The sequence below is a fragment of the Bos javanicus genome, chromosome X (assembly GCF_032452875.1).
Source record: "Bos javanicus breed banteng chromosome X, ARS-OSU_banteng_1.0, whole genome shotgun sequence".
Taxonomy (NCBI): Eukaryota; Metazoa; Chordata; class Mammalia; order Artiodactyla; family Bovidae; genus Bos; species Bos javanicus.
Genome location: NC_083897.1, coordinates 113,317,742 through 113,330,845, shown reverse-complemented (window position 1 = coordinate 113,330,845; position 13,104 = coordinate 113,317,742). Strand labels below are relative to the sequence as shown.

The 13,104-nt window shown below is 35.5% G+C and overlaps 1 protein-coding gene across 10 annotated transcripts in view; it reads right to left on the bottom strand.

The window, feature by feature from the left end:
- The window catches only part of DMD (dystrophin), a 2,228,404-nt gene that overhangs the window by 1,326,476 nt on the left and 888,824 nt on the right, over positions 1–13,104 (bottom strand). For all 10 annotated transcript variants that reach the window (XM_061410475.1, XM_061410469.1, XM_061410467.1 and 7 more), the window contains 4 exons: positions 11,077–11,247; positions 2,900–3,079; positions 2,484–2,612; positions 642–812 (listed from right to left, as the gene is read on the bottom strand). In XM_061410475.1, the coding sequence (XP_061266459.1) occupies positions 642–812; positions 2,484–2,612; positions 2,900–3,079; positions 11,077–11,247 (651 nt within the window). The remainder of the gene's footprint in view (positions 1–641; positions 813–2,483; positions 2,613–2,899; positions 3,080–11,076; positions 11,248–13,104) is intronic.

Genomic DNA, 13,104 nt, shown 5'->3' with positions numbered 1-13,104 from the left:
AGACATATAAAATTACAAAAATGAGGATATATAAGCTTTGCAATTATCTGTCTTCATGGCTTGCATGTCATTATAATCTAATGGATTTTATCACAGTAAGAATCGGCAACTAGCAAGAGCAAGTTAAAATACACACGTATACACACATGTGCGCAACCAGTAAAGATGTACAACAACCCTAGATCATGCAGAGACATACAAGGCCTCATTTTGGCTATTTCTTCCATATTGTACACAAGCAATATTATATTTGGCAAAATATGTCAGTAGCGCTTTCTTTAGATGTATGTCTTTTGTGCTTTTTGTTGTAGTTAGCCTGCAGCATGCTATTCGTTACTGTACTGTAAGTTAGCCCTGAAAGTACATATATAAAGCAGTACATACGGAAACCAGTTCTAGAAGGGCTGTGCCAAGAAAAACAAAACGACAGAGAGAGAGGGACACAGGGGCTAGGGAGGAAGAAAGGGAGACAGATTGATCTCCCATGAGATTCAGTGGTAAAATTTCTTTAAATACATTTTGGCCTTCATTTTTCTTTTGCAAACTTTGCTGTGGGGGTGGCCTGCCCCCTTCAGAGTACTGCGCAACCTTCGCAAGAGACCATTCATCACTAGTTTCCACCCTGGAGCAGATCTTCCTACCTTTCCAGTCTTAATTCTGTGAGAAATGGCTGCAAATCGATGGTTGAGCTCTGAGATTTTGGGCTCTATTACTTTCCTGCAGTGGTCGCCGCGGTTTGCCATCAAGTTTGCTGCTTGGTCACGCGTGGAGTCCACCTTTGGGCGTATGTCATTCAGTTCAGCCTTTAAGCGCTATATTCCATGAGCAAGAGACAGGGCTTGAAGTTAGTAATTCAGTGGAGGTTGAAAGAGACCGAAAGAGCAAGAAAGCAAAAGAGAGTGGGGAGGGGAGAGAGAGAACTAGAGAGAGGGTGGAGAGACAGAGAAGGAAAAAGAACACATGCAGAGAAAACCAAGGGAGGAAAAAGCCAACTTCCATAAACAGGAGTAAAGTGAAAATGTGTGTGAGCTCAGGAAAATAGGTCACTGTCCTTGCTTCAGTTTGATCTAAGTTTATTTAAAGCATTTCCTTAGTCTGAAGAAGGACAAGGGATGTTTTCCTGATTTTTCTATGTTGCCAGCAACAATTGTTGTGTCTTATATTTAGTCGTACCTTTCCTCAATTTCAAAGCTGTGGAACAACTTTAACACATGCTCAGGAAGAAAGGGAGCTGAAGAACAATTTTCTATTCCTTCCGAGGACTTATGAATTCCCTTTTGCTTTATCGTATCGATTGTCACAGAAAAAAAAATGGATTTTCTAACAGATAGGGATTCTGTGTCACAGACAGAGTGACTGAGGAAAGCTGAGCCTGACAGAGGGGGTTGGAGAGGCTATGAGTGAAATAACTCAGTTCCTATTTTTCCAAAGACCCTGAAGGAATTTCTCTGTAACGTGACATCCCTTACCTACACATCCAGGGAGAAGGAAGAACAAAAGAAGGTACAGACAATAGAGCAAGTATGTTTGGGGCACAGCCTGCAATACATTTATAGTTTTTCATTACAAATGAATTGCAATCTGTAGAAAATATTGATTTCATAAAAAAATGAACAAATCAATTGTATAGACAGAAGCTACAGTGTTTGAGGATTCTTTAAATAGTAACCCACTAATCAAATAAAATTATTAAAAATTTCAACAAAACAGAGGAAGGCATTGTTTAATTTATGAGATTTGTTCAAATGTAATTCTTCCTATTTAATTGGAAAAGATGTCATCAAATAAATATAATATACCATTAATATGATATATTTGCATATTATAACTCTCATTCTTTTTACAGGAACCTTTTTTTTTTTTTTAAAGTAAAGGCTAAGTTGCCACTAAGAAAGACAGCTTAGGATGTCCTAATAATTGGTTTTGACACAAAAAGAGAACACAAAGCCATGTCTACTTTACATGTAGTTAAGAATGAAAAGTTCAGTTTTACATAAGCTCAGTATTGTTACTAAGATTTAGACTTTGTATAGGCAAAATGTATACAGATTGGACGTCTGGTGTTTATTCAGATGGGCTGTGAATGATGCAATGAAACTAATCTTTGTGTTAGGCACAGGCATATAGAACTAATACTAAAATTGGCATGATTTGCCATATAACACCAAAATGAATCCAAGAATTCTTTTCTTATCAGGTTTTTAAGTTGTGTGTAATTAGCTGACAGATCAATATGGACAGATGTCCAGATCACAGAGCTCTTCTAAGTCATGAACTCTCATTCAAATTAAAGAAGTAGGGAGGGAAGGAAAGAAGGAATTAAGGGAGAAAGGAGAACGGGAAGGAAGGAAGGAGAAGGAAAGGAAGAAAAGAAGATATTTTTCACTTTTAATAAGAAGTCCCTGGTATCTTTTAGGACAAAGATGATTAATATAACTGTTGTGTAGTGTGAACATTACTCATCATAAAAGTTTATTTGCTACCTTTAGCATGTCTTCTTTTTGCTGTGGTTTCTTTTTCTCAGATTCATCCAGAAGTGCATCAGCTTGAATGATCCACTTTGTGATATGATCCACATTCTGGTCAAAGGTTTCCATGTGTTTCTGGTATTCCTTAATTTTACAGAGACAAACCATGACATAGTATTAGGCAGACAGTATTTTTAAGTATTTGTCCTACTTTGCACAATTCTAAAATACAAAAATGTAGTAGCATACAAATTACTTTTATGTTCAATCTCCATACAGAACATAAGTATGGAAAAATATAATGTAGATATTGAAAAAGAATCAACATTTACATGGACTTGAGGATTTTGTGAACATAAAGACTATTATTGAAAGTTTCTATAATGTCTCTCTCATGACGGAGAAGGGTTGAAAATCTTTCATCCTCTTACCAACAAAAGGTTTAGCCACTCTTCTGCTCGAGAAGTGACGGCTATCCAGTTACTATTCAAAAGACTCAGTTTATCTTCGACCAAGGTCTCCTTCTTGCCCAAAACCGTTTTCAAGGCCTCTCCTAGCTCTGTAATGCTCTTTAGGTGAACCTTCTGTTTCTCAGTCTCTTTCTGAGTAGCCTGTAAAAAGAACAGCATTTGAGCCTCACATAATATATTGTAGCCTTAAGATTTAATGCTTTTGAAATGACTATGCATCTAGTTACTATGGTAAGATTTTTCAAGGGTTTAAACTTTCAACCATATCTTTGGGAATGATGAAAATTATATCCTATATATTGCAGTTCTCTACAGAGTATATATGGATATGTATTTACACATAAACATGATTGATGCCATACTTATTTATGATTATATACACTTAATAAGCATATATATTATCAATCTAAACATATTTATATTTACTTAATTTGTATATGTATTGGATAAATGTAGATCTTGGAAAACCCATCCACCAATAAGCAACTGCTTTTAGAAAATTCAGCAATTTTTGCTCTCTTGAATTGCTATAGCAGGAATTTGTAGATTTTTAGTGCCACAAACCTGTTTGACATCTGGCAAAACTTAAATATCCCTTCTCATAATAATGTTTTTAAAAGCATAAAATTAGATACACTAGATTTTAAATAAAAATAATTATACTATAATAAAATATAGAAAATATATTTTTTAAATTTATGAGGTGGCAATAAATGTTTTCTTTCCTAACATGTGTAACTATAATGATCTAGCAATAGACATTTAGGATAATTTCAAAGTAGTGATGAGCACAACTGGTGTTCTGAATTATACTGAATGACTAGAATGTCATATAAAATTATCTTTCATTAATTTATCTGTGACTGGTGGCAAATTCACAGGAATTACTGATATCACTAGGGTTTGTTGCTCACACACATAACAAAAAAGTGCTTAATTTCAGTTAGAAGTAAAGAGATACTATTAAAATCCCTTAAGAGAGCACCAACACTTTCTAAGACTTATTTTCAAACCCCCAAACAAGCACATTCAGTATTGGAAATTACGTAGAGAGTTGATGGGAAATTGATCCTAGTACAAACATTTACTGTCAGCTCTGTCTACAGCCCTTTTTTGTGACGTGTCACAGTGAACCACATGACCCTCCTGCATTTCCCTGCCTCTACTCTCACCCCTCCTCATCCACTCCCCCATCTCTCCCCTACCCACATACAGTTGTTGACATTCCCTGGTGGGTAAGTTTGAGCCAAACAGATACTCTCTCAAGAAGTTTAACTAAGAGATACAGAGATTAGGGTAACACCTCAGCTGAGAAATCATTTAGAATGAAGCTGATGTCTTTACCATAGCAAGTCAAAGCCACAGTAAGACAAATTCTTACTGGGAAACAGCAATGACAAGAACTGGAGGGAGACCTTTTGCATAGAGGAACATGAAATATATGCACAGAGAGTAAGAAAAGTGGTTCAAGTAAATGAGAGAAAGGTGGTCCCTAAGAGCATATATCCTTAGTTCTAGATGTTCTCAAAATGCCTTTTCTATATTTGTAATACACCAAAATAATTCTTACGGTTGCCTTTCCTCCATATTATCAGGTCCTAGTCTACTTGAAATATATATAAATCTACAAATACATACACACACACAAATACCAAATAAGGAAGGGGATAAATGAGGCTAAAAGAGGGTATAAACTAATTTCTATACAAAAGACAATCACTGTTTCTTCAATTCTAAGATAGGCTTTTCTACTTGTATTTTCCTTTTTCAATGCAAAAATATTTGAACTTAAGGTAATTAATGCTCAATGAACTTATCAGCTACCATGCAGAGGATTATTTGTAATGTAGGTGTCATCTGTTGTACATGAGTGAGCACAGCAGTTCATAAAATGAATTCCTTCACGTATTAATCCTAAATGCTACGGAGCGCCTGTTAAATGCATCACTGTTTCAGCAGGGACATAGGGGATTTTACTCAGCATTTTTTATGAAATTATGAGAAATGCTGTTTTGGGGGAGAAAAAGTCATTCTGGATTTTGACTTGTGAGTGTCACGGACTAGATTTCCGTCCTTTTACTCCTTTTGCCTGTACCCTTTGTTAGTACACAATCTTTACAACTATATGTGGTGGTCATTGTTCTAGGTACTGTGAGTAAAAGGATGGAAACAAAGTCCTTACCCTTATAAAACTTATATTTGAATATAAAAAAACATGAAAATATATGCAAATGATCATTTCCTACTTCCTGCATTCCAAACTACTGCCCTGTCACTAGAGTTCATTTATTTGTAAAGGTAACACTTCACAAAGTTAAATCTTAATTTATATTTGGATCACTAATTATTCCTAAAAATAGCTTCAGAAAGATGACACTAAGTTTAAGCTTTGGTATAAAAAGTTATGTACACAGACATCTGTCCCTTCCCAGATCAGCCAAAGTGATGAAAGGCGATGGAAATTCCCAAATCTCAGAAGACATCAGAGAAGTTTTGAATTTAAGGAATAATGGTGCAAACAGTTAAGGGGTCCCAAACAACTATTATGCATTAAAATCTACCCAAATTCTCCAGCTACTTCTCAAGAGAAAATGTTTAATGCCCAGTGATATTTCATTCAGTTAATGAGCATAAGAAAACAAGACATGTGGACTAATGTTTGATTTCATTTCAGGGTTTTCAATGTTAACAAACTCAAGTATGCTGAAGTTAGCACCATCATGAATATGAACTTGAAAAAAAAGCAGTGATCATTGTAGTAGTTTAAAACTGCTTATGGCTAAAAGTGACTCAGGAGAAAAATACACTCCTTTTGTAAAAAGACCTAAAGCTGAACATTTACATGTAATATTCAAGAACAAACTAGTATTGAATCACTTGTATAAATACTATTTTGGGTTAGGAAATATATTGTGCTTGTTTACTGAATTTTTTAAAAAAATTTCCCCACAAAAGCATTTTGAATTAATGGCATGGCTTACAAACAATAAATTTTAGATTTTAAGAAATTTACTGAACTTGCTCTGTGATGTGGACTTCAACTTTGATGAGTCAATGAACATCAGATGCTTAACACTCACTCTACACTGTGACTTTCACTGCCAGAGATAAGGAAGGAGGCAATCTTTGTATACTCTGCTCTAATGTTATCTAAAGTGTAGCTGTAGAGAAAAGTTGGAATGCAATAATTTTGCTATCATATTAGAAAGAACATTATTTGGAGGAAAGGATAATTCATGGCTGGGATAATTCATGGCTGGAATAAGTGTAAATGGCTTCAAGGGAGAGGTAATGCTTGAAATCAGAGTTTACCATAAAGGGCTGGATGGTTTAGACTGACTAAAGACTGTATAAAAGGATAAGAAAGTATGAAGGTTGGAATGAAATGCCACCAAAAGGGGAATCAGTTCAGTTCAGTTGTCCAGTCATGTCTGACTCTTTGCAAGGAAGAGGAAAAGGGGAATATGGGGCACTAACTGGAAACTAAAAACATATATTTTATGATGTCAAGAAACCATTTTCCCATACATTAAAAGCTTCCTACAACAGAAGAACGTCCATACTTGCAGATGTATTGAGAACTGAATTACTAAATTCAACCATAGCTACTGTGTTGGTCATTCTCGTTACACCCTCACCTGGTACTCTTTAAGAAAGGTAGACTTATGGGGTTGATGAGATGGATAAATCAAATTGAAAATGTATTTCTTCCTCTTAAAATGCATTAAATCCTCAGCATACATGTTCCCTTCTGTTGCCTTATGAGGTGAGGGTTGGGGAGGGTTTTGGAAGGTCTACCATTTTGAACGGGCAAGTTCAAATTAAACTGAATAAATTGAAACTCAGCTCTTTTAGTTTTTTCAATCTTACAGTAATGTGACAACTTCTAGGATCAATTTTAAAGCTGAATTAAAAGCACAATTATGAACACTCAGTTTTATTTTGACTTATGACACGGTAGAAAGAAATCTGAGTACTGAAAAATTGATGCTTTTGAACAGGGTGTTGGAAAAGACTCTTGAGAGTCCCTTGGACTGCAAGGAGATCCAACCAGTCAATCCTAAAGGAAATCAGTCCTGAATATTCATTGGAAGGACTGATGTTGAAGCTGAAGCTCCAATACTCTGGCTACCTGATGCGAAGAACTGACTCATTGGAAAAGACCCTGATGCTGGGAAAGACTGAAGGCGGGAGGAGAAGGGGATGACAGAGGATGAGACGGTTGGATGGCATCACCAACTCGATGGACATGAGTTTGAGCAAGCTCTGGGAGTTGGTGATGGACAGAGAAGCCTGGCGTGCTGCAGTCCATGGGATCACAAAGAGTCAGACATGACTGAGCTACTGAAATGAACTGAACTGATGCCATGGTCATAAGTCTTGTTTCAGGAGTTTTAACAGCAGCTAAATGTGAACTATCCACTGGTGTTCTTAGGTTTTATGATACAGGAAAAAAATGTCAGATAACAGTAGAACTCAATGTAGATTTAAATTGTCACAACACCATTTCCATATGTCTTCCTTCCTTTACTAGGATGCTGCAAAATTCTTGTTTATTTGATCTTCTTTTATCTCTTGTGCAAGTTCTCCATATAAGAAAGGTTGACTAACCAATAAAAGGTATTTTAAAAGGTTACCCTCCCCATTGAATTCTGCCTTCAGTCAGTCTGCATAAATATTATACCATTTCTGGTCATCAGATATGAGAGAGAGTTTTTACCTTTAGCTACAAAATATATTCATGGGAAGAAAGTGAACAAATTATCACATTACCACAATTCTAACATGTGCATTTGTACATATTAAAGTTTCTGAAATGAGATAAAACTTGCAATCTATATTCACATTTAAGGGAGTGGTGTTTCTTTGATCCACAACATCTATAATTAAATCAAGTGTATCACTTGATCTCATATGTCTTAAATGTGATAAAATATGAAATTAGTTGTTTTTTAGGCCCCAACACTACTGTCATGGTTTGAGGATTAGAACACATTTTATTATTAGGCTAATGTTATGGAATAATATAATGATAAATTTTAAGACTATAAAACAGTAAGGAGTGGCTTTTATAGTAATGTGCATTGACTTTTTATTAATAATGTATTGTCTATGAAAAAGAATTTCATGAAGGCAGAATATGTAGAACAGAAATTATAGCTATAACTATAATGACAGTGAATAGTGACTTCAGTGGCATTTAACAGATGTTCTATTTTCTAAGTAACAGCTGCTTGATGCATTCATTGTACCAAGTTAATGATCTGCTAGTGTTATTTCACTTCACAGATAAATTACTGTGCTCTCTTTAAAAAAAAGATATGCAATTTTTCATGGGAATGATAGTGCAACAGACTTTAGAAATAAGTAATAGTTCTCATGCTTTTACAGCGAAGAGGAGTGATAAGTTGAGGCAATTATCCAGATAATCTAGGACCAGAGGCCAGATCTCTTTAAACTGTGAAAGGTGATTGTTTGAGGAAAAAAAAATACAGGACATGGTTGGCTGAACTGAACATAGATTTCCTAAGACTGCTTGTATTGCATTAGCTAATAGGTCTCAAACTGTGCTGAATATTAGAGATTTAGAGACACTGACCTCACAGTCCAATTAAATCAGAATTTCTGGGGGTGGGCCGTCAACACTGATAGGCTTTTAAGGTTCTCAGATGATTTCAGTGTGCAACCAACACTGAGAACCACTGGCGAAACAGAATGATACATTCTGTCACATGACTGTCATTAAATTTTAGGAATAAAGTGCAGCCAAAGGAGAGAAGGATAACTGAGTAAAGTTATAATTGTCGTTCTTAATGTTGACTATTATAAACATTTGTCCCTGAGATACATGTGAAAATCATGACTCGTTACATCAGTGACTAGACATCAATTGTTTTGTGTTATTTAATACTCAGAGTTAAACTCAGCATTTATGTACCTGTATGTGTGTGTGATTCTCACAGGTAACTCTTGGTATCCTAAGACTGTGTTAAGAAAAACGAATGGGCAATGTATGCAAAATGGTAAATATCAACTATCGAAAATGCTGAAGGATTTAAACTATCAGAGGACCAATTATTTTTCTAGGGAATTATATTTAACCATTTTAATCTTTAGCTAACACTGTGGATATGAAAAGGCTTTAATCTGACAGAATTATTTAACTGGCTTTGAACTTTTGACTACTGAAATTAAATGAGGAATAAAAGAAATCTCTTAGTGGTTAAAGTCAGTAAATCATGTAGATTAAACTTTGCTGAAGCTTATATTTTTCCAAACATAATGATCATCACAGATATAAACTTCTATTTAATTACATAAATATTTTTCTATGGTTAGATTTTTGTGTTCAATTGATATGCTAAACAATTGTAGCCAGTAATGGGATAGTCAGAATTGATTTATTTAAATCTGTCCTTCAAAAAAAATTTAAAAAAATAAATAAATAAATAAATCTGTCCTCCAGAATGCTTCCTCTGTGTCTTCATTTTAGAACATTACCTACTCATCATTTCATCAGGACACTGACTACTCAGCCAGACGGAGACATCTTTTGCAACCCTCCTTGAAGGCTAGATACGATCATGTGACTCAGATCTACCAAGTGGAATTCTGGCTTATTTCTTACAGCCACCTAGCCTGCACTTAAATACATGAATGTTATTGATTCCCAATAAATAGAAATATAATGTTTGTTTTTGTGATAGGAGAAAAAGAAAAGTAAGGCCAATGTAACTTTTAATCTGTATGCTCTGTACACTCACTACTCTAATGATTTCACAATATATATGATCCTGAACTAGTAACTGTAAGTCAATATCTTATCTCTAACAAATCTATTCTGAACAGGAAGAAAAAAGAAATTCATTCTCTACTGTTTATTTGAAAATAAAGTGTAGTTAATAAATCTTTACAACTGCATGTCATCCAAATCTACATGAAGAAAATCAGTTTTCAGTTTTGGTCTCACTGTAGGACTAAGTTTTTACATAATGCAATTAAAGTTCCCAAATTTGGTTAATCCAGATATAAATCTTGCATTAAAAATAAAGCACAGATATCTTAAACATATAGTTAATGCAGGCATGGGTTTGTTAATTTAAAAAAAATTGAGGAAGCGGGTTGTGCTATGATTGATTTTTTTCTAAGTGACCAGTGGCTTGGCAAAGTTTAAGGTGAAAACACACTATTAATATCAACTATTTAGTTTATATCAACATACTTTCAAGTAATCCAGTAATATGTCAACTGAAAAAAAAATTAAGCTATTGGTGCTTTGACCTTGAATTGTAGAGAACAATGATGTCTGACTGGCTGTCAGAGAAACACTAAGAATCCACAAGCTGAGGATTAAGAGAAACCCAGGGCTGTTTGGGGAGAAGGCAATGGCACCCAACTCCAGTCTCTTGCCTGGAAAATCCCATGGACGGAGGAGCCTGGTGGGCTGTAGTCCATGGGGTCGCTAGGAGTCGGACATGACTGAGCAACTTCACTTTCACTTTTTACTTTCATGCATTGGAGAAGGAAATGGCAACCCACTCCAGTGTTTTTTCCTGGAGAATCCCAGGGACGGGGAGCCTGGTGGGCTGCCGTCCATGGGGTCGCACAGAGTTGGACACCACTGAAGCGACTTAGCAGCAGCAGCAGCAGCAGGGCTGTTTGGTGGTGGAAATGACAGGGGCCATAAAGACCCCATGAGATTTTTTATGATTGTGACATCAATAACTTGCTCATCTTGCAAGTCTGTCCAGCCTAACTGTCTGAAGTCTCTGCATCTTTGCCTTCCTCATGGTTGTGGGGTCCATCTGAATAGTCTCTCTTAACCAAGCTAGGGAACACAGAGTCACATCTTTGAACTGACTTTCTGACTAATGATGTATATATATTTTAAGGACTTATTCAGAACCTACCTAATTCTAAATAACCATTGGAGAAAATCTTGCTGAAGGTTCCCACTGGCTTTAGTGTGATTCTGAAATATACAGTTCAACTACTGATGAATTTTTGAGGAAAGGGAAAATGAAGCATGATAATATTTACAGTTCTATTATTGTTGTACATTAACAGCTCCTTAAAAAATCAAATTACACTATGTCCTCATATATGTTAAAAATAACCTTCAGTGATATGGGTTTTACCTTTCCCCAGGCAACTTCAGAATCCAAATTACTAGGCATTCCTTCAACTGCTGATCTCTTTGTCAGTTCCAAATCTGTAGCTGCCAGCCATTCTGTCAAGGCATTCATTTCCTTTCGCATCTTACGGGACAATTTCAAGCATTTCTCCAACTGTTGCTTTCTTTCTGTTACCTGAAAAGAATGACCATAAAATGTAATTTGGTTTACTTTTTCTTTTCTTTTTTTTTTGTTGATATATGGCAAAACCAATACAATATTGTAAAGTTGGTTTACTTTTTCAATTCAAGTTTAATTATGGCTACTTAATTGGAACTTTCATATTTTTGTCATTTTAAATACCTTCTTCTTGAAAAAAATCATATTTTAGAAATATTATGTATTCTGAATATTAATAGTGAATAAACACAGTCTATGAAAGATGAGATCCTTTATCCAAAAGATAGCATCCTGTATCAGGGAGAAAGAAAAGCTACTATTATTTTCTCTAATATAAATAAAATTAATTTATGGCCACAGTTTTTAAATAAATAAAAGGATATAAGTCAAACTGAAGACATGGCATGTTTCTTTTAGAAAACCTTCAATCATCTGTCAAAGAGATGGGCAACATTTACAATCCTCTATATGGGTGTTCTTTGGAGGGACTGATGCTAAAGCTGAAACTCCAATACTTTGGCCACCTCATGCAAAGAGTTGACTCACTGGAAAAGACTCTGATGCTGGGAGGGATTGAAGGCAGGAGGAGAAGGGTACAACAGAGAATGAGATGGCTGGATGGCATCACTGACTCAATGGATGTGAGTTTGAGTGAACTCCGGGAGTCGGTGATGGACAGGGAGGCCTGGCGTGCTGCGATTCATGGGGTCGCAAAGAGTCAGACATGACTGAGCGACTGAACTGAACTGAACTGAACTGATATACAAATGAGGCTCGCCCTTGCTGTTAAGTAATCAAAATGGGCAAAAAATACTATTTGTCTCAGAGGCAAAGATATTTGTAAAATATTTAGAACAGTTGATTTTATTGTCATTGCATCATTGAAGTGTCTCACTTTAGCACAAAAACAACACAATAGGTCACTTTCTCCTTAAACATTAATTTATCATTTAAAGGGAGTAAAAAAAGTTAGCACCATAACACAGTTTTACCCTCATTAATAGAGAAAATCATGATTTAATCCTGTGTTTCAGTTCTCAGTGTTTAAAACTAAGACTCTCAAAGTCAAATTCTTCCATGTTCTTACACAGAGAATGAACAAATTTGTGTTTCTCCACCACTCTTCTGATGTTCCTACATCTTAGGAATGGGTTGGTTGGCTTTAATAAAAAGCCCAGAATCTATTATCTCTTGATATATATGTGGGTGTGTAAACAAAAATAGAATAAATAAAAATCCATGATATATTAGCTCTGAGAAGATATACACACATATATATTTTGTTGCTGTTGTTTAGTCTCTAAGTCATGTCTGACTCTTTTGGTACCCCATGGACTGTAGCCCACCAGGCTCCTCTGTCCATGGGATTTCCCAGGCAAGAATACTGGAGTGCGTTGCCATTTCCTTCTCCAGGGGATCTTTCTGACTCAGAGATCGAGGTCGAACCCACATTTCCTGCTTAGAGATGGATTCTCTACTACTGAGCCACCAGGGAACCACCCCCCCATATATATATACACATATACATATATGTATATATTTTTTACAACCAATAATGCAGCCATAAGCATGAAGAAATAGCACAGTGAAGATTTTTTTAATTAAATGTTGCAATGAAAATAAATACCCTGAAATTTTGAGACAAATACAAATATTCAACAAAATTTGCTTCTTTAACAGAGGTGTGCACACATTTGTTGAAGCTGCAAATTCAGTGTTTGTTTTACAGATCTTTCCTACTATTCTTCCCTTCAGAGAAGTGAAAGCATTTGCCATTTTGAGTGTAAGGATTTTATTTGTGTGTAGCAGGAAAAAATATACACCTTCATGGTGTGTTTCTATGCATAGTTATTTTTTCTATGCATTATTGAT